General features: G+C 50.8%; 1 protein-coding gene across 3 annotated transcripts in view; it reads left to right on the forward strand.

Moving 5' to 3' along the window:
• The window catches only part of STK32B (serine/threonine kinase 32B), a 338,968-nt gene that overhangs the window by 303,707 nt on the left and 14,606 nt on the right, over positions 1-20,655 (forward strand). For 2 of the 3 annotated variants that reach the window (XM_059066571.2, XM_067036964.1), the window contains 5 exons: positions 2,354-2,457; positions 8,335-8,451; positions 10,576-10,701; positions 13,668-13,799; positions 15,847-15,911. In XM_059066571.2, the coding sequence (XP_058922554.1) occupies positions 2,354-2,457; positions 8,335-8,451; positions 10,576-10,701; positions 13,668-13,799; positions 15,847-15,911 (544 nt within the window). The remainder of the gene's footprint in view (positions 1-2,353; positions 2,458-8,334; positions 8,452-10,575; positions 10,702-13,667; positions 13,800-15,846; positions 15,912-20,655) is intronic. The other variant, XM_067036963.1, reaches the window with a different exon arrangement.

Here is a 20,655-nt window from a genome sequence, read left to right on the forward strand (position 1 = left end):
TGGCTCCTTCTCTCCTGGACCCTCAGTACGGAGGGAAGAAGGACACGTACACAGATTGGGGTGCAGGGAAGGAAGCCCCTCTGGGTTAGAGCTCAGCCTCAGGCTCCCAGTGGGATGCAGAATAGCACAGCTCAGTGCCTGGAGCTGCTAGGAAATCAAATATCTTCTCACTAGATGTTTAATGAACAGGTATTATTGCCACCTTTCAACTCAGGTTGATCTAGGATCGATAGGAAGGGGCAGACAGAAAGATGCTGGAAATGCCAAACTCAGCGGGTCTGTAGACCGATAGGTCATGAGGCTGAGTTGGCTGAAGTTTAGCAGGCTTCCCAGGCTGGCTGGGCGGACCGTGAGGAGGCTGAGCGTGATCAGAAGAGGAGGTTTGAATGACAATTCTAGTAATAAAAACCATGCCCAGGGCTTCCCTGGTGGCGCAGTGGTTGAGAATCCGCCTGCCGATGCAGGAGACACGGGTTCGTGCCCTGGTCCGGGAAGATCCCACATGCCGCGGAGCAACTAAGCCCGTGAGCCATGGCCGCTAGGCCTGCGCGTCCGGAGCCTGTGCTCCGCAATGGGAGAGGCCACAACAGTGAGAGGCCCGCGTACCGCAAAAAAAAAAAAAAAAACCATGCCCAGGGTTCCGGGACCGCTCACAATAGACCAGCCAGGCATGGGGCTTAGCTCTCAGCCTGCATTCTTCCTTAATCCTCATTAAGAACCCTATGAATACACTGTTTATTCTTGTTCATGTTTTACAAAACTGAGGCAAATAGAACTTGTTAGTTCACCTCCAGCCCCTGACCTTCTTCCTATTTCTCTCCACACCATGTTGCTTCTGAATTTGGGAAGCTCAAATTACCTACCCAAAGGGACATTTCCTCAAACTCCCAATCACATCTTCCCCAATGTAGACTGAGTATGTTTCTGTACTCAGATGTTGATGCGAACCTTATTTCAAACTGGGATTCGACCAGTGTGTAAGCCGCACCTCAGCTCTGAACTTCCCTGCTGTGTAACTTCCTGTGCACCCGCTGTGCGTCTCTGAACCTCTTGGGTAAAATGTGTCAAATGATAACACGGCCCTGAGGGTTGTTGCGGAGAGGAAAGGAGAACCCTCGGGCGAAAGTGCTATAAAATACAAAGTAAATGGAGAGGGTCTCTAGAGGGCAGCTGGGATCTGGCCGCTGGTCAGGTTCAATGGTCCACCTGCCAATGCAGAGCCCAGATTCGAGCGTCCGTGTCTGCCCTCATCTGCCTCATCTGGCCCTCCCCGATCCCATGCCGTCTGAATGCCAGTCTGAAAACTGAGTCAAGATGCCTTTAAACACAACATGTCCTGGTTCCCTGTGAGAGAGTTTGGCTGCTCTGACACCTGTAAAATGGGATTACATCTGCAAATTAATTTGCTAGAAATGATCCACATTTCCCAAGACTTTCCTGGAAACCAGTATGAGCAATTAGAGCTGGAGATGCACTCCTGGCCTGGTGAGTTGGGGGTGAGGCAATGATGAACCCACCACCCATTAGCTTAGGAAGCAGCAGGGCCAGGGGACCCTGGAACAGCTGCAGCCCCCAGAGGAGTGAGGATCCATCACCCAGGGGCCTCCGCCCTCCACTTGTTTATTTATTGTGAAATTCACATAACGTAAGATGAACTGTTTTCAAACAGAGTGGCATTCAGTACATTCACAATGTTGTGTAACCACCACCTCTGTCTAGTTCTGGAACATTCATCACCGCAGAGGAAGCCCAGTGAACAATTGCTCCCCGTCCTCCCTCCCAGCCCCTGGCAACCCACGATCTGCCTTCTGACCCTGTGCGTTTACTTATCCTGGATATTTCGTATTCGATCCCACCTATGCTAAAGTAAAACTGTACCCGAGACAGGCACCGGGCACAAAGGGCTCTAAGCATCCTAGTTGTGGGGACACCTGACCTGGTGTCGGTGCCGGAGCAGGATGACATTTCGCAAGGTTCTTAGCCCCTTGGGGGTGTGGTTTCTTCTTCTTAACTCAGGCTTTACTCCCCGTGCTGACTGTGATTCATGCTCCAGCAAACCCTCCTCCTCCCCAAACTTTCCCTGACCCTCCCCTACAGAACGCCCTCCACAGCACACTTGGGGTGCTCCATGAGTATTCTGTCCCAGGTGTCACACCGGTGTTGCCTGTGATGCCTGCACCTTGTGCTCTAGCCACCTCGTGGCTTACGGAGGGCAGAAACCACGTGGCATAGCAGATGGAGTACTGGCTTGGCCATCCAAAGAGCTGGGTTCCTGGCCCCGTGTCCTCTCTGTAAGGGCCAATGAGTGTAAAGTGAGATGCGCAGTAATGTTCTTCTGTCCTGTCTTTGGCAGCCCCGGAAGTGTTCCAGGTGTATGTGGACGGAGGCCCTGGGTACTCCTACCCCGTTGACTGGTGGTCCCTGGGTGTCACGGCCTATGAGCTGCTGCGGGGCTGGGTAAGACGTGCGCCTGTGCGGTGAACGCGAGGGCTGTGGAAGTGGGGGGCTCGGCTTCTATCAGGCTTGGGTGGGGTGGGGTGGAGTGGCCCTGCCGCTGGACGTGCACCGTGCCGGCAAGCAGCCCTGGGTGTCAGTCCTGATTGCCCGTGTGCCAAGTCCAAGGTCCTGAGCATTAGAAAGCTCTTAACAAGCTTCTGGTCCAGCCCCTCATTCTACTCACGGGGTCAGGGATGTCCAGAGTGGGAGGATCTTGTGTGAAGCTCAGCAGCTGATCCGTGGCAGCTCAAACACCCAAAAAGCATCTTGGTGTCATGATTTCAAACGCTGTCCTCTTTCAACCCACAACATGAAGCACCCGTGCCCAACTTTCCAGCTTGGTTTTTTGTTGTTGTTATTTTAGTTCCAACCTTCCCCGAATACTTAGCTCAGTGTCCTATAAAAATGGGGCATTCAGTAAGTATTTTTGTTTTATTTATTTTAAATTTAAAAGCTGAAGATGACTAATGGAGCTATTTGGCAACTAATAACTCAGTTTTATTTTAGCAGAAAGAATTATGACAAATGAATTTCGAGGCTTTTTTTTTTTTTTTTTTTTTTTTTTTACACAAGTATCATTGGAAAATGACGCCATTTAACCTCTCAGGACCATGGTTTCCCCTTCATACAATGGGGATAGTAAGTAACATCCTTTCAGTCTATTCTGTGGTGCTGAAGTTATCCTGGGATCGATGCACCCCTAGATTGGGACATTCAGTTTGCGTATTACCCACCTTATAGCTCCAGCACCCAGCGTAGAGAGTCAGTTCCTGCCACTGGATGCTGCTTTAACATTGTCTCACGGTCATCTGCATATATGCATATTGAGGCGGGTAGATGGCGCCCCTTGAGGGCAGGAGCCCCCAGTGCACAGTGATAATTGGTGGGAATGAATGATGGCAGCTGCGTGAAAACCATCCAAGCTCTGTGAGTGTTATTAGTTATCACCCTGTGGTCCAAGCAACTGGGGTCTCTCTTGATCTCAGTGATTTCCCCTGAATTCCTCAAAAACATACTACAGTACATGATGTTGTTAGAATACAAAAAAATATGTGTATGAACTTGTGAGTTTTCTCGGGCGCCGAATGAAAACAATTCATCTCTCCCCATCTCCCTGGTTGGTTCCTTTGTCGTGTACTGCTTCTTTGATATACGTGCTCCAGGAGGGCACTTGAGGGTCCCCATGATATTTGTATGAACCAGAGAACACAGACATCGCCCGATGATGGTTGTCACGGAATCAATCATACAAATGACCTTGGCAAGCAGTCGACCTAAGCATGATTGGTCATTTGCCAGCAGAAAGCATATTCTCTGCCAGAATACAAGTCAGAACAGTCAAAGATGATGACTTGGCAAAAAGCCCCAAGGGCTTCAAAATAAAACGTTTCATTTTCAATTCATCTGAGTTTTCTGCTCAGGGATCCAAATGCCACTTTTACTAGAAGAGAGAGGGTCACATGGTGGGATCGGGCCTTTGGTGTGGGGACAGAGGGAACGAGAATGCCTGTTCTGGGCTAGGGTGACTCTCTCTCCCAGATATCTTGGTCTGTTCATCTTTGACTTGAAACACAATGGGTTTATGCAAATAGTTCATTCTGTTTTTTTAATCCTGGAAACGATCACGTTTAGTCCAAAAGCTCTACTGAAAAACACTCATATTTTTCCATGGACTATGTGAATTTAGAAGTTATCCTTCCTCATTGAAATTCCTCCATCCTGTCAGTGACAGCATCCTGATAGGTGATCACCCCCCTGTTCCTTGATTCCCTCAGGATCCAGGGTGCTCCTTACCTCCAAAAGATGAAAGTCATGATGCGAACTTTCTAACACATATTCTGAGATCATAGAGTTGGAAAGCGTTAGAAATGAAAGGTGGGAGATTGAAGGTATTAATGTGGTATGTTAGCCAGGGACCCAGGCATGCTCTAGCCTTAGAGCAGAGACATCTCTCCCGAAATGCTCTATCAGGAGAGCAGAGGAGTGGAGTGTCATCAGTGGGCTTGAAATTTCAATGCAGAGAATTCTGTGAGCATGCTTGGATCCTGTAGCCCAGACGAGGGGAGTAGCTTGTACCCAACTTTCCTATGAGCCCAAACAAGAATCTCAGTTCTCACCCTGAGACCTGCTAAGTAACAAAAAAAAAAAAGACTCAAGAAAGCACCACCTGGAGAGTTCCCTTTTGAGCACAATTTTCTCAGGGACTGTGACCACAGCCCCCTGAAGAGAACACCATGGGGACAGAGAGGAGAGGGAGGTTTCTCATCCACTGACCCAGCCCGTTTCCCCACCTACCAGGCTCCTGGATGGCATCCCTGGGAGTGTCACCCACCTGTCCACTGGTTTTCCTCTGCATGCACAGGGCTCTTATATCCAGAAAGAACGTGTTTCATTTTTTTAAAGCCCTAATGGCTAGAAAGATTTTCCTCTTACTCAACTGAAAGCTGCCTCCTGGTAACACAGAAAGAGGATCTTGGAAGAATTCACAGGTTCAAACCCTGGCTCTACCAGGCACCTTGTCTGTGATCTTAACCAAGGCCAATAGACAGACCAAATGCTCAGAATCCTCATCTGTTAACTGAAAAAATAATAATAATAGTAACACCTACCCAACAGGGTGGCTGTGAATACTAAGTGATTCTGACGATGCAAATTACCCAGCTCTGTGACTGATAAAGGGTCGACACTCGGTCCAGGTCAGCTCCCCTCCCCTGGTCTCTCTGATTCCCACGCCGGGGGGCCTGCTGGCAGGTCTGCATCCTTTCCAAATTAGCACCTCCCAAGGTGGAGAGAGGCCCTGGGAGAGAAGCTGAGTCCCATGTGGCTGCTGACCATTAGTGGGGAGGTCCCGGGCCCGGCGGGCAGAGGTCCGGGCTCCCATCCACACCCCGTGTGCCTTGATGCTGTGATTCCGCCTTAGTCACTTAACTCATCTGAGCCCTGGCTTCCTCCTTCATGAAATGGGGATGATGAGGCCGGCCTGCGGGCTCACCGTGGGAATTCCAGGAGAAAATGTAGGCGGAGCACACGCGGTGTCCAGCACACAGGAGGGATGCTGACTGCTACATAAATGTGCATGTGGTGATGATTCTGAGACAGGTGGCTGCAGAGACAGCACTGATGACTTCTTAGAGGAGCAGGGAAGAATTTCTGAGGGAGGAAGCGTTAAGGGGGATCATATATGAGTTGGTTGGGAAACCGTGTGAGCAGAGACCGGGAAGCGCAGCTGAGGCTGACACAGCAAACATCTTAGACTGACCAGCAGTCAGAAGGACAGTCTGGGGGCTGTCTAGAAAGGACCCGGAGGTCAGCTGGAGGCACCGGCTTCACTCTGTAGGCAGTGTGGTGCTGTCCGTGGAAGCGAAAGCATGGTGGTCAAGCGAGAGTCTGGGCTTTGTTTTGGGGGTCAAATCCCAGCTTTGTTGCACCGTTTCTGAATGTCTGGGGTGAGCCTGTTTCTTGTCTATCCGATGGGGAGAACAGCGGTTGCAAAGCACAGCGTTCCTCAGCCTCAGCTCTACGGACGCTTGGGACTGGGTACTGCTTTGTGATGGGGGCTGCCTGGTACACTGTAGGATGTTTAGCTGCATCCCCGGCCTCTACCAACTAGATGCCAGCAGGACTTTGCCCCCACCCAGTAAGGACAACCAAAATGTCCCCAAACATTGCCATATGTCCCCTGGAGGGACAGATTATCCCCGGTTAAGAACCACTGCCATAGAGTAATCAAGGGGACTAAAGGAGATTCTGGTAATCAAACGTTGTCTTCTACATCTGTGACTCTATTTCAGTTTTGTCGATAAGTTCATTTGTACCCTTTATTTAGATTCCACATGTAAGTGATATCATATGATATTTGTCTTTGTCTGACTTACTGAGGGATAAAATTGGAAGATTGGGATTGACATACACACGCTACTACATAAAATAGATAACTAATAAGGACTTACTGCATAGCACAGGGAACTCTACTCAATACTCTGTAATGACCTATATGGCGAAAGAATCTAAAAAAAGAGTGGATATATGTACAACTGATTCACTTTGCTGTACACCTGAAACTAACACAACATTATAAATCAGCTATACTCTAATTTTTAAAAATAAAGTTGCAACTCCCCTCCTCCCCCCGCCCACAAACACCTCAGGCCCTCCTTCTTCTCTAAGACACGTAACACCATATAATATCTATTTTATGTATTTTGATCGTCTGTTTCCCCACACTAGAATGTAAACTCCATGAGGTGGGGATTTTTCTGTTGTTTATTTACTAACATATTCCCCAGCCCCTAGAGCAGAGCTTGGTATACCTTGGGGACACAATATTTGCTGACTAAATAACAGATGGATAAATAAAAGTCTCAGTCTAGTTTCTTACAAATAAATAAATAAATGAGATTCTGAATGTCGGATCACTGGCCCATGGCCTTGCAGCAGGGGCTGGAGCCCTAAAAGCCCACACAATGGTGCCACGAGGACTTCTACCCTCTCTGCTTCCCCCCAACCACCTGCCTCACGTGGTGTTACCCTGGCCTTTGACCTCTGTCAGCACTTCTCCGTAGGGTTCAGTAGACAGAGAAGGTATGGGTGATGGCTAATAGAGGAAGGGGTATGGCGCTCCTAGAGGTTGGAGCAGACCTAAGAACCGCTGGGTACACACCGGATGGTGGGCTCAACCACAGAGACGAGGAATCTGTTGGTATATTAACCCAAGAAAGGGAGAGAGGCAGCCCTTGGGTTGAGCACCCCCTTTCTGTCCCTCGGTAAAGCAAACAGAGAGAGCCCTCAGCTGGGAGTCAGAAACCTGGCGGGAAATGAACTCTGGGACCTCTCGCCCCTCCAGGGTTTATATCTCCACAAAGGGAGGGGTTTTCAAGCTGTGTTTCCTGGAAGTATAGGACCCTGAAAGGTGATTCAACAGTTCATACGGGAAGAACATGGTTCTCCAGGCTTTGGAGGTTTGAATAGTCCAGGGAACTGTTATTCCCTTTCATCTGTTCTATGTTTGGGATTTTGAGTAAAAAGATTTGGGGGAAAAAAACATTGGATGAGATGGTCCCCAAGGCCCAGCTCAGCTCTAACAGTTAAAACAACAGGTCTACTGCAGTTCTTTTCCTGTGTCTTCCATTTCTCGGTAAACGGGCAATTTTTATAAACTGAGTTTCCTGCAATAGAGACGCACCTGCACTCTGTAATGAGTATATCCAGTGCCCTGCTGCCCAAATCACTTTCACCAGCAGAACATGTAACTACTTTACCTTATAAAGGCCACTTGGTTTTCTGAGTCAAGACATCCTAAGGCCAATGAGTGAAAACCGAGCATTAGTAGAACTGTTTACCTGACGCAGATGGAATGTGGATCTTAATATGTGCCAGTATTCCTTGTCGAAGGACCTGGGTTTCTCCACAGCCACGCAAACAGATTAGGGCTGAGCCTGGAGCTTAAAGGCGCAGAGCTGATTTTATTTTATTATTTTAAAAAAATTTTTACTGGAGTATAATTGCGTTACAATGTTGTGCTAGTTTCTACTGTACAGCAAAGTGAATCAGCTATACATACATATATATCCCCTCTTGTTTGGATTTCCTTCCCATTTAGGTCACCACAGAGCACTGAGTAGAGTTCCCTGTGCTATACAGTAGGTTCTCATTAGTTATCTATTTTATACAGAGTATCAATAGTGTAGATATGTCAATCCCAATCTCCTAATTCATCTCACCCCCCCCCAAACTCCCACCCCACTTCCCCCTCCCTCTTGGCAAGCACAAGTCTGGTCTCTATGTTTTAACCACGTGGGGTCTCTCTCTCTGATGCCGCCTGTTGTCCTTTGGTTGCAGAGGCCATATGAAATCCACTCGGCCACTCCCATCGATGAGATCCTCCACATGTTCAAGGTGGAGCGTGTCCACTACTCCTCCACGTGGTGCAAGGGCATGGTCGCCCTGCTGAAGAAGGTAAGGGGGCAGCCGCCAGCCCGCCTGGCCAGGGAGCTGGGCGCTCAGTGCAGTAACAGGCAGACCAGCAGCAGATTAAGGAATGAGAAAACGAATGGCGGGACAGTGGTGGAAATAATGAAGTCAGCGGTGCTCTAACGCCTCATCGGAAGCACTCTCACCATCCCGCATCAAGATCACAAAGCCGCTGGACAGGGTGGCTTGCAGTCACGTCTGTGACCACAAAGCCCACAGGCTCTTTTCACTTCACGACAAGCTTCTGATAATTAGAAATATTTAATGCCTATAGCTCTTCAAAAATTTTACAAATCGCCTTTTAACTCACTGACCTTTAAGACATTGGGCGTCTCCTGACTTTTCCTGGGAACTGTTGCTAGTAGAATAAAGCAGTGGTTCTCCAAGGTGGTTCCCAGACCAGCATCCCCTGGGAGCTTGTTGGAAATGCGGATTCTCAGGCTCCACCCGCAGACCTGCTGAATCAGAGATGGTGGGGCGGGCCCTGTTGTTTGTGTTCTGATACACTCGAGTTCAGCATGGGCAGTGGGTCGTGGCGCCCTCCTTCTGAGGCTGGCATTCGGCTAAACCCACTCGGAATCCTCCGAGACACAGAGTCGAGCCTCGCATGTGGTCAGCACCGGTCACCTTTAATGAAGGAATTATGACGACGGCAGCCAGCACTGGTTGGGGGAATGTTTTATGGGGGCTCTGCTCATTTAGTCCTTACATGCCCTGCGAGGGGAGTAGCGTTAGTGCCCCCATAGTAGAGATGGGAAAACTGAGGCTCGGGAAAGCAGATCATTCACTCACTGCCACAGGGCTGTTAGAGGCAGAGGAGGATTTAAATCCAAGCTCTCTGAACTCCAGACGTCAGCTCTTAATCCCCCCAAACTCTGTAGATGACTTAGGGAATTACTCATTTTAGTTAAATTGCTTTAGGAGAGATTCACCCCCTGGGTTTTAGATGTCAGTGGTCCTTAACTAACTGCTGATTGGAATCACCTGGAAGCTGTACCCACCTGCCAACACCTCCACCTCCCACCCACCCATGGAGTCAGAGAACTGCTGCCCTAAACGGTGACCACCCCCCTCCACCGCCGCCCTGCCCTGGGCATCGAAGCAGCGTCTCTGTTTAAATCTGTACCCATCATTTTGGGGACAGTTCTTAGAGGCCACCGTGATCAGTAGGTGGGACCCTGCCAGGTGCCCCTCCCATGGAGTGACTGTAGCCCACTCGCTGCAGTGGCAGGTGGGAGCCGACCGGCGGGGGTCCTGATTCCAGCTCCCACCTGCCAGCAGCTGGGTGTGGCATCCTGCCTTGGTGTGTCCCGGGTCCTCATCCATCCCCTTTGGGTCTCATCTGAATCATGAGCCAGAAGTGGAAGAGTCACCATTATCCTTCCTACTTTCAGAGGAGTAAACATGCACAGCACAGCCAGCAGCTCAGCCGGGGCCACACTGCTACCGAGTGGGCCTCCCAGGGCTGGGCCCCATCTTTCATTTTTAGCCTCAGTGTTCTTGCACCAGATAAGCTAGTGTTTTGAAAGCTGAAAACCCCTCTGGATGCAAGGTAATATTGTACGGCTATTTTTTTTTTTCTTTTACTGCATCACCCCTTATTAGCAGAAACTCCATTTGAAGGGAAGCTAAAAGTTGACCCCTTGGCTGCAAATGAGGCCATTCCATCAGACTGCAGAGGTCACCTCATAGCTGTCCAGGGAGAAATTTTATTATGCTTTTGTGCATCCCATTACCAAGCTGAGAGTCCTAAGACGAGGTGGCTAATTCTTTTTATTTTTAATTGGAAGCCTCTGCAGACCTCATTGAGAGGTGGCATGTCACAGGGTGCGAGTTCCCAAGGGGAGCATGGCAGGCGAAAATCTAGTCCTTGTCCAGAGAGCCCATTGCTGGATGACCTTCCAGCAGCCTGACCCCTCAGTTCCTCCCTGGCTATAAAGAGATGAGTGTAGGTGATGCTTCCGGCACAGCAGCCCAAACAGGGCAGGACGTTCATGGAACGCAGAAAGCAGGGGCACCTTCATTTTCCCAAGACTCCACCTTCGGATTCCCCCCAAAACCTCGGTGGGGTGCACTGCCCAAGCGAGCACGTTTGCCCTTTGCCTGCAGCTCCTGACCAAGGACCCCAAGAGCCGCCTGTCCAGCCTCGGTGACGTCCAGAGCGCACCCTACTTGGCCGACATGAACTGGGACGCGGTGTGGGAGAAGGCCCTGATGCCCGGCTTCGTACCCAATGTGAGTGAGGTCCTGTTCGATGGCATCCCGTCCTGTGCAGGGTCCCCCACCTAGGCAGGCAGGAAGACGCCAGAAGCTGTCCAGTGGGGGCCCTGCTGGCCACGGTCACCTGAGCACCAGAGGAATCACGTTTCACTGAGATTCAGGGTGGATTTGTACCTGATTTCCGAGGTCCACACCCAGATGCCTGCAGTTGTCCCCTCTGGCCACACTGTTTCTTAGCTCCATACCTGTGAACACACAGCTTCCTCTTCCAGGAATGCCTTTCTTGTCCACTTGGAAATCTCCTACCCCTCCTTCCAGACTCAGCGTAAAACGCAGCAAGTGGTCCACTGGAGAGTCTTGGTAACTGCCTTCTGGATAAGGAGCAAACTCAGTCATTGCCTCCTCTGGGACGTTTTCCCAGCCAACCTCTCCACCCCCTTACCTGGAGTGGATCTCACCCTCCCCGGTTCCCCACTGGACAGGTGCCTAGGTCTGCATTAGCGGTCCATAACGTTCTGTTGCGTACATCTGCCATTACCCGAGAGCTTCAGAGGGTGGGTTGGCTGACCTTTGCCTGAGAGAGATCCCAGAGCAATGGGTGACCCCAGAAGCTGCTAGAAGACATCAATATGTGCTTGTCACATGAGTATGGATCAGTTAATGATAGTAGCCAATAGGGTTAAGCATGTTCTAAAGCTGCACGTACATTATGTCATATAAGCTTCACAACAGGGAAGGGGGGGGGCCTGTTAGTAGTCTCAGCTTAAGTGAATAGTCTCAAGTTAAGCAAACTGCCCACAATGACTCGGTGAGAAATTGGCAAAGCCAGGGCTTGACCTCAGGCAGTCTGGATCCAGAGCCTCCATGGAAGGAAGGAAGGAAGGAAGGAAGGAAGGAAGGAAGGAAGGAAGGAAGGAAGGAAGGAAGGAAGGAAGGAAGGAAGGAAGGAAGGAGGGAGGGAGGGAAGGAGGGAGGGAGGGAGGGAGGGAGGGGGGAGGGGGGAGGGGGATGGGGAGGGGAGGGGGGAGGGGGAGGGGGACGGGAGGGGAGGGGAGGGGAGGGAAGATAAATCAGGCCAGGAAAGACTTGGGCCTGGAATCTGACCTGGTCACTGGGAGAGGGAGAGTGGGGGGGTGACAGATGTGCCACCAAGGGAAAGGGGACTATTAGTGGAGCCATAGAAGTTGGCGGTGTGAGGATCCCGGCAGGGGCAGGTGGGGGAGAGCTGTCAGTACAGACAATCCCAGCGGGGACTGTTCTGCTGGAACCTCTCTCCAGGATTGAGACGGGAAAAGAATGTAGAATGTACTGCTCCCCATCAGACCACCAGCAGCACAATAATAATAATAACTGTGATTAACATTGGTTGGTACCCACCCTGTGGCAGGGACTGGGCTAAGAGCTTTCCCTGCATTGTCTCACCCCAGCCTCACAAGCTTGGAGCACTTACCCTCATTTTACAGTTATGGAAACTGAGGGCCAGAGAGGTTGAGGGACCTGCTAGTGAGTGGAAAAGCCAGGCCTTGCCCCAGTTCTGTCTGCAAAGCCCTGGTTCCTCCTCCTGCCCTGACCATGGCAGGGCACTGGCTGACATCGAGGGGGTGAGGCAGCCTGGCCAAGGCAAGTTTGATGGCAGGTAGCAAGGCCCTCGCTTATAAGTTGGGGTTTAAGGCCGGGGCTCCCATGGGAGGCGGCTGGGACTGCAGGGCAGCAGAGGGGAGTGAGTGGTCAGTCATTGCAGGCCTGCCATGGATCAGGAAGGATCCATTCTAGACGATTTGCAAACACTGTCTCAGTTCGTGCTCATCAACCCACTGAGCCTGCTGCATTTTACACAGATGAGAAAACTGAGGCAGAGAGAGGTTATATGTCTCCCTCAAAGACATGCAGGTGAAAGGTGAGGCTGGCAGGCCCCCCGGGGATGTGCCTGGTCCCTTTCCTCCCTGGCCCCCATCCAATCAGGAACAGGGACAGCTACTCAAGGACTCACTTCTCACTTGGCCCTACATGGAGAAATTTATTAACTCATTTAATCTTGCATGAGGGAGGAATGCTTATCCAGACTTTACAGATAATGAACTGAGTCCCAAAGAAGTTAAAAACTTGTTCAAGATCAGAAAGCAGGGCTTCCCTGGTGGCGCAGTGGTTGAGAATCCGCCTGCCGATGCAGGAGACACGGGTTCGTGCCCTGGTCCGGGAAGATCCCACATGCCGCGGAGCAACTAAGCCCGTGAGCCATGGCCGCTAGGCCTGCGCGTCCGGAGCCTGTGCTCTGCAATGGGAGAGGCCACAACAGTGAGAGGCCCGCATACCACAAAAAAAAAAAAAAAAAAAAAAAGATCAGAAAGCAGCAGAACTGGGTAGTTGTCTTTTCTGAGCACCTTCAGAGCTATTGATGTTATAACCACCAGACTGTGCTGCCTGAGAGGGCCAGCCTCCCGGGCTGGGTCTCAGGATGGCAAAGAGCCACCCGGGATAAGCCAGGGAGACCGATATTGCTCCTGACCAACGTGGCGGGAGCCCAGCCTAGAGCAGGGCCAGGCCTGAGGGTCAGCTGGCTGTAGCTGCAGGAGAACAGGGAGCCAGGATGGGAACTGGGTAGATTTTGGCCAGAAATGGTATTTTTTAATGGAATTGTTAAAAATGATATTTATAGAAAAGGTAGTCATGACATGAGAAGGAGAGTAAGTGAAAAGAACAGATTGGAAAACTGAACTCAACCTCATGAAATGAACACCCGTAAGGATATCAAGGGAACCTGTGGATGTTAATAAGTGGGCTGTGGCAGGATTATGGGGATAAATGAATGATGTGTCTCTGTTCATTATCAGGGAGAAAGTGTAGCTGATGTATCCCATAGGAGGAGTTCATTGTTACTTGTTGAATGAATGAATGATTGATTGGATGAATGGATGAATGAAAATACAATTCAATGGCACGGAACAAAGACAAACCGTGTTTTCTTTTCCATTTCCTTTCAGAAAGGGAGACTGAACTGTGATCCCACATTTGAACTTGAAGAAATGATTCTTGAATCCAAACCACTTCACAAAAAGAAGAAGAGGTTGGCAAAGAACAGGTCCAAAGATGGCACAAAGGACAGCTGTCCTCTGGTGAGTGCTGTCTCAGGAGCAGGCCCCAGGCAGAGAGGAATCCTATACTCCAGTGAATATGACTGAGCTGCTTCTTAGCCAGATGGGGGGCTTGTCACTTTGCCCCACCAAATACGTTCATTTGCAGTCAATAGAGTGCCTCCATCGAACAAGTGGTCTTTCACAGCAGGACCCCGTGAAAGCATCACTGGAGATGGACATATCCGTGCCCTCATCTTTCACATTAGCGCTGTTCCTAGTGCAGGAACCTCCGTATCTGTGAGAAAGACCAGAAGAGATGATGCTGAGCGACCCCAGCACTGTTCTGAGTGGCCCCCAGCACCCTCTGCAAAGGTTTTATACTGTGGAGGCACCCAACGCCACACTCTGTGGGCCACTGCATTAATTTTCTAGGCTGCCATCGCAAAGTATCACACGCTTGGTGTCTTAGAACAACTGAAATGTGTTCACACAATTCTAGAGGCCAGGTATCGACAGGTATCGACAGAGCTTTGCTCTCTCCAGAGGCTATAGGGAGGGTCCCTCCTTGCCTCTTGCAGCTTCTGGCGGCGGCCAGCAGCCCTTGACATCCCTTGGCTCACAGCTGCATTACTCCCATCTCTCCCTCCGTCTTCACCGGGTGTTTTCCTTCCTGCGTCTTCACACGGCCCTCTTTTACGGACACCCGTCATTAAATGTAGAGCCCACCCTGCTCCAGGATGACTTCAGCTTAACTAGTTCCATCTACAAAGACCCTGTTTCCAAATAAGCTCACATTAACCAGTCCAGGGGGTTAGGACTTCAACATATCTTTTAAAAAATATTTTTATTTTTTATTGAAGTATGGTTGACTTACAATGTTGTGTTAATTTCTGCTGTACAGCAAAGTGATTCAGTTATACACATATATACATTCTTTTTCATATTCTTTTCCTTGATGGTTTATCACAGGATATTGAATATAGTTCCCCGTGCTATACAGTAGGACTTTGTTGCTTATCCGTTCTATATATAATAGTTTGCATCTGCTAATCCCAAACTCCCACTCCTTCCCTCCCCCACCCTCTCCTCCCCCTCGGCAACCACAAGTCTGTTCTCTATGTCTGTGAGTCTATTTCAGCTTTGTAGATAGGTTCATTTGTGTCATCTTGTAGATTCCACATGTAAGTGATAACATACAGTATTTGTCTTTCTCGTTCTGACTTACTTCACTTAGTATGACAATCTCTAGGTCCATCCATGTTGCTGAAAATGGCATTATTTCATTCTTTTTCATTGCTGAGTAGTATTTCATAGTATATATACAAATCTTCTTTATCCATTCCACAACATATCTTTTTGGAGGACACAATTCAACCCACAACTGCCCCTTCCTCCATTAAAATATATTAAAAATCGTAATGCATGATTACATTGGTAGGAAGATGAATATAACTTTCAATGTTAAAAGTTCCTTTTTTTCAGCTTATTTGAAAAGAAATCAAAACATCTCTATAGCCCCTAAAAGTATCGTGGAGCCTAGGCCAGTGCCTGCAGAGCCTAATGCAGAAGTTGGCCTGGGAAGGGCTGGGTGTGTGTACGTAAGGGCACACAAGGGTGTGGGGTTCCTGCACAGGCATGCAGTGTACATTCGATATCCAGGCAGCCTCTGAGACGTGTATTACAGAGCATCCTTGGGGCGGGTGGTCCTTGGCACCTGTTCCGAAGAGAAGGAACACCTTTGCACGATGGCCTTAAATTTCTCCCTCTCCTCACCATGCTTCTTAATTAGGACTAACGAACATTCAAGTGATCAGGAAACCAAGGTCATGATTTTCAATTCCTATTCCGTTTTAACATGGCTTTTAAATGGGATTTAATGGCTTAAAATGGAGAAAAGCATCTCTGTCTGCCAGCCCCCCTCCCCACCCCCCGTGGCACAGCCGCCGCTACAATCAGGGCTGCTCCAGCCGCTTTGATTGTCCCCAGCCCCGAGCATCCGTGGCCCCATTTAGATCAGTCTCTTCTCGTCCTCACTCCCTGGATGATGCCTCATCACTTACAGTCCCCTCTCTGTGCTCTTTGACAGAACGGACACCTCCAGCAGTGCCTGGAGACGGTACGGAAAGAATTCATCATATTCAACAGAGAGAAGTAAGTCCACCACCAGCATCTGCTGGGAAGAGCCCTTCCAAGGGCAGAAAGTCTCCCTGGGGGAATCGGGGTCCCTGGCCCCCCGTGAAGCCAGCCACGATGCTGGAAGGGAAGCAGCAGGTGGACCCCCTTGTTCTAATCCTGCCTCTGCCATGTGGCCTGAGCAAGGCACTCACTTCACCTCTCCGGGCCTCAGGGTCTCCATGTGAAGTGGGGTGGCCACAGGAGGACCAAGCTGGCACACAGGATGCTGGCGCAGAGGGGCAGGCCTACAGATGGTTACGTGCCCAAGCTCTGGAGCAAAATTGCCCGGGATCAAGTCCTGGCTCTTCCGCTACCAGAGCGACCTAAGGCAAGTCACTTAACGTCACTGAGCCTCATTTTCAGCAGTGACAAAGTGGGAATCACTCCCTTGCAGTGTGTTTGTTGTAAGGTTCAATGAGGCTGTTGATACAATACCTGGCATGGTAGGAGGACTCACGAAAGGGATTACTATTATTGTTGTTGTTGCCATTGTTCTTGTTATTATTTGATGGGGTAAGGTGGTGTGGACTGTGCTAGGACCCCAGCATCACGGGCTGCCAGGAGATAGGATGATGCTGAGTTGGGAGGGGCGAAGCCGGGGTCTGACCTGGCCGCATGACTGCCCTTACAGCAGCCAAGGAAGCAGAGGCTCAGGCTTGGTCCCAGCTGACATTACTACCTGGGGGTTCATCCGCCTGTGCCTGATGAGTCAGAGCAGAGGCTTGGGCAGCCGTGGGCTCGTGCAGCAGGAGCTGAAACCCTGTAGGCAGGACTGACAGCACATGAGCCCCATTTGGCCACCACGCAGCTAGGCCTCGGGCTTGCGGAGATGATCGGATACGCTTCCCTACCTCCAGGAGGGCCAGATGGACACGTGCCAGGTTGGCCCTTGGGCGTTCACCAGTGTTCCACAATTTTCAGCTTGTAGCAGGTGACGGCAGCACTGGGGAGGCATGATACGGAAAATGGCAGCCCAGGCATGGCTCCGAGAGCGGGTGCCAGGCTCAGCCTGAGTGTCAGGGAAGCTTCTGGAGGCACCATGCCCGGCTGAGTCCTGAGGGGCGAGGAGGGCAAGGCGTGGAGTTCCAGGAGTGAGGACAGTGCACGGAGAACGAGCAGACACAGGGACCAACGGCCGTTGAAGAAGTTTGTATTCCCTGAGCGTGCGTGGAGGGTGGGGCAGCAGGCGGTGAGGGCCCCGGGGGCAGAGTCGCTTGGGTCGGTGGGCAGGGCGGGGCCCCATTCCCAGTGGGCACTGGGGGAGGTGAAGGAGACTGCAGCCTGTCATTTATCCTGGTCAGCTAAAGCTCTAGGGCTGGTGGATGCCCAGGTTAGCCCAGACACACACGCCAAGCTGGGCAGCAAGCCTCACCCACTGCGGGACCACGTCCTTGGTGCCAGCAGAACGGGAAGTGCCTCTGCAACACAGTGCGTCAGGCTTGTGAGCTCCTCACAATTTCCCTGTGGTCTCGCCTGCTCTGGGGCTCATGGTCTCCTCCCAGCGGTAGACACCCAGTCCTGCTTGGGCACTTTGGACCGAAGTGATGGTGGGCTCCAGGCAACCTTGCCTCGGGTCCTTTATCAGTCCAGGCATGTCTGAAGGGTCCTCAGAGAGTGTCTGGATGACACATGTGAGCCTGTGAAAAGGCAGAGAGGTGACGGACCCGAGCGGATAGCAATCACTTTGCGTATTGTGCTGCGTGCCAGAAGATGCTTCAGTCTAGAATCCGAGGAATCCAAGTTGTTTGCCTTTAAAAGAAAATGAACTTGAGATCTCCCTCCTTGTGTTGTTTAGGGGTTGCATCTGGCTGCTTTTAGCAGAAATCTAACTATTTAGTGGCTTGGACCAATTAGGTGTTCTTTCTCACATGGAAAAGTGAATGGATAGGGAAATGGAGTAGGATCGCCTAGCCGTGCTGACAGCCCCTTTGAGAGCTGTGGTCATGGATTTGAAGTGAGGCTGGCACCGTTAACAGAGAGAGAGTGGAAGTCATTTTCCGGGTGGAAGTCATTTTCCAGGTGGAGGCTGCGGGGTCAAGGACGAGCATATGCAAAAGCAGGAGGCAGGAAAGAAGATGGCCCATAAGGGGAGATGTGCGTGGGTTTCACCGAGGTTCCTGCTCTTTCATCCCTGCCTCTGTTCACCTCCGGTGCTCCCCAGTGGCTCTGAGGCAGAGCCACCTCCCCAGTGGCTCTGAGGCTACCTGTCAGAGCAGGTGTGCTGGGAGCAGTGCCTTTTCCCCAGCCTCTCCCCACCCACCATATAAAACTATCCAGGTGGACGGCTTGGTGTCTGGATGCTGTCTGAGCATCACGTCGACCCCTCCACGTCAAACCCCATCCCTGCTCCACAATGTACATGGGAAGGGAGCCACATTGCATCTACCCATAACCCTCTCTGCTGCGGTTTCTCATCTGCAAAAGTGCCTGTGAGAAGTCGATGCATGAGGCAGGCACAATCTGCCCCAAAGCAAGAGATTTCCTTTTAAACCAAGAAAAAAAAGTCGGCGCTATTCCTCCTGCACTTATTTCTGCAGTCCTGTTTTTGAAGCACCTGCTGTGTTGGCACTTGGGTAGCTGGCAAATTAAGTCAAGTACCTTCCTTCCGACCTCAGACATGTGGCCAGTGGGGTGACAGCAGGGGACGCCAGGACGCCGAGCCAGGCTTCCCTTCGTGCTCCGCTGGGACCACGCTGCCCCTCGCTGCCTCCCTCCAGCAGTCCTGTTTCCATTTTCATCATCTGCACGCCCGGCCGTCAAAGTGCAACAGACTGGTCCTGCTCCGTGTACGGTTGTTACAGGCCTTGTCTCTGCAGAAGGCTCTGTAAAGAAGAACCAGAAGGAAGTGTCATAGTCACAGGGGTTCATGTCGGAATCTCCCGGGGGGTCGTTAGCATTTAGAATTGCTGCATCTGTTACAGGTTGAGCTATGTCCCCCACCCCGGCAAAAGATATGCTGAAGTTCTAGCCACCAGGACCTTAGAATGCGACCTTATTTGGAAATAGGGTTGTTGCAGATATAATTAGTTGAAATGAGGTCACACTGGAGCAGGGGACCCTTAATCCAATATGACTGGTGTCCTAATAAGAAAAGAGACACAGACACAGGGAGAAGACTGTGTGAAAATGGCATCAGGGATTGGAGAGGTGCATGTGCAAACCAAGGAAAGCCAAGGATGGCCCACAGCCAACAGAAGCCAGGAGAGGGGCCTGGAACAGATTCTCCCTCAAAGCCTCCAGAAGGAACAAACCCTGCCAACCCCTTAATTTCAGACTTCTGGCCTCCAGACTGTGAGATAGTACATTTCTGTTACTCTAAGCCACCCAGCGGGTGGTACCGTGTTACAGCTCCCCAGCCCCGCACCCAGGAAACCAACACGGCGTACTTCTCAATCAGAAGCTGAGAGAACGGGCCTCGGGATCTGCACTGTAACATGTTCTTCCAGTCGTTTGGATGAGAATTTCTGCAGGAGACCAGTGGGCCCAAACCGTGCACCCTCCAGTTGGTTCTGGGCTGAGTCATGAGAATTCGCCATCTAAAACTGTCTCCGAGGACAGAAGGAATGAAAAGTGCCCAACAAACTGAGAAGGTGCCTTGAGACCACACAAAGGGGCAGGCAGCTCCATAAAGTACAGTTGTGAAGTTTACCGCGGGTAACTTGCACGCGGATTGGAGGGGGCACGTGGCAATCTGGAGGCATCGGCAGCTGCACGCCGCATCTCCGAGGGACCATCACAATTTTATAGTTAACCTAGGGTATGGGGGTAAGTGCTTGAAGACGGGGATTGCATTCCTAAGTCAAGGCCTTATCTGATTTATGATGAGTGGGTGCCAGGGATATGTCTGCGAAGGTCTTTATCATTATTTGGAGACTAACAGAGCATAGAGGCTACCTGGACCTCAGGATCATTAAACAATATTTATTAATTACAAACCCTTTGACGACAGAGAGGAGATTTACTACACAGTACGGTCCTAGGTAGGGTCAGTGGAAGGACAGGAGGAAATGAACAGGCCCGAGATGGCGTCAGTTATGCTAACAGCCATACACACTGCAAACCTTCCAGCCCTCTTCCTCCTTTGCCCTGGATCATTCACCTGCAACTTCGAGCCCTCGTGGGTGGAAGAATACTGCTGACGGCTCTAACCGCCCCAGCATAGCTACCTACCTCTTGCATGGCCCAAGTGTGCTTCCTCAAGTAGAAAAAACTCTTGGACAGAGAAAAGGCTCCCCTCCCTCCGTGGGATGAGGAAGCTGTCATAGGCATGAAGTGCCAAGGGGACACGGGCCAGGCATCTACTGTGGCAGCTCCCATAGAAGCTTCTCATTCAGCCCTTTGACAGATACATTATAGTCCTGACCTGAGACGTGGGGTCATGGAAGTGGATCTAGTAGGACCATGTCCTCAGGATGCTTGAGGCCTGCAGGGGAGATGGTGGGATGCAGACATTCTTAGGCCACTGTGCAAACGTGGAGGAGATGCCCTTGGTCTGACCTCTTTGGACTTCAGTTTCTAAACAGAGAACAAGATTAAAATTAGCACTGCCTAATTTTCTGGAAATGCAGCTATTATTGGTTAATGGTCTCAGCTGGCAAAAGGCCACCAAGCCAGGTGGAGCATCTGCTTCCAGGGACTGGTCGGGGCTTCCAGGGCCTGGGCAGCTGAGCTGCCATTAGTTTGAGAAGTGCACTGTGGGGCTTGTCCTCCTATTTTGGCC

This window comes from Kogia breviceps, chromosome 6 (assembly GCF_026419965.1).
Source record: "Kogia breviceps isolate mKogBre1 chromosome 6, mKogBre1 haplotype 1, whole genome shotgun sequence".
Taxonomy (NCBI): Eukaryota; Metazoa; Chordata; class Mammalia; order Artiodactyla; family Physeteridae; genus Kogia; species Kogia breviceps.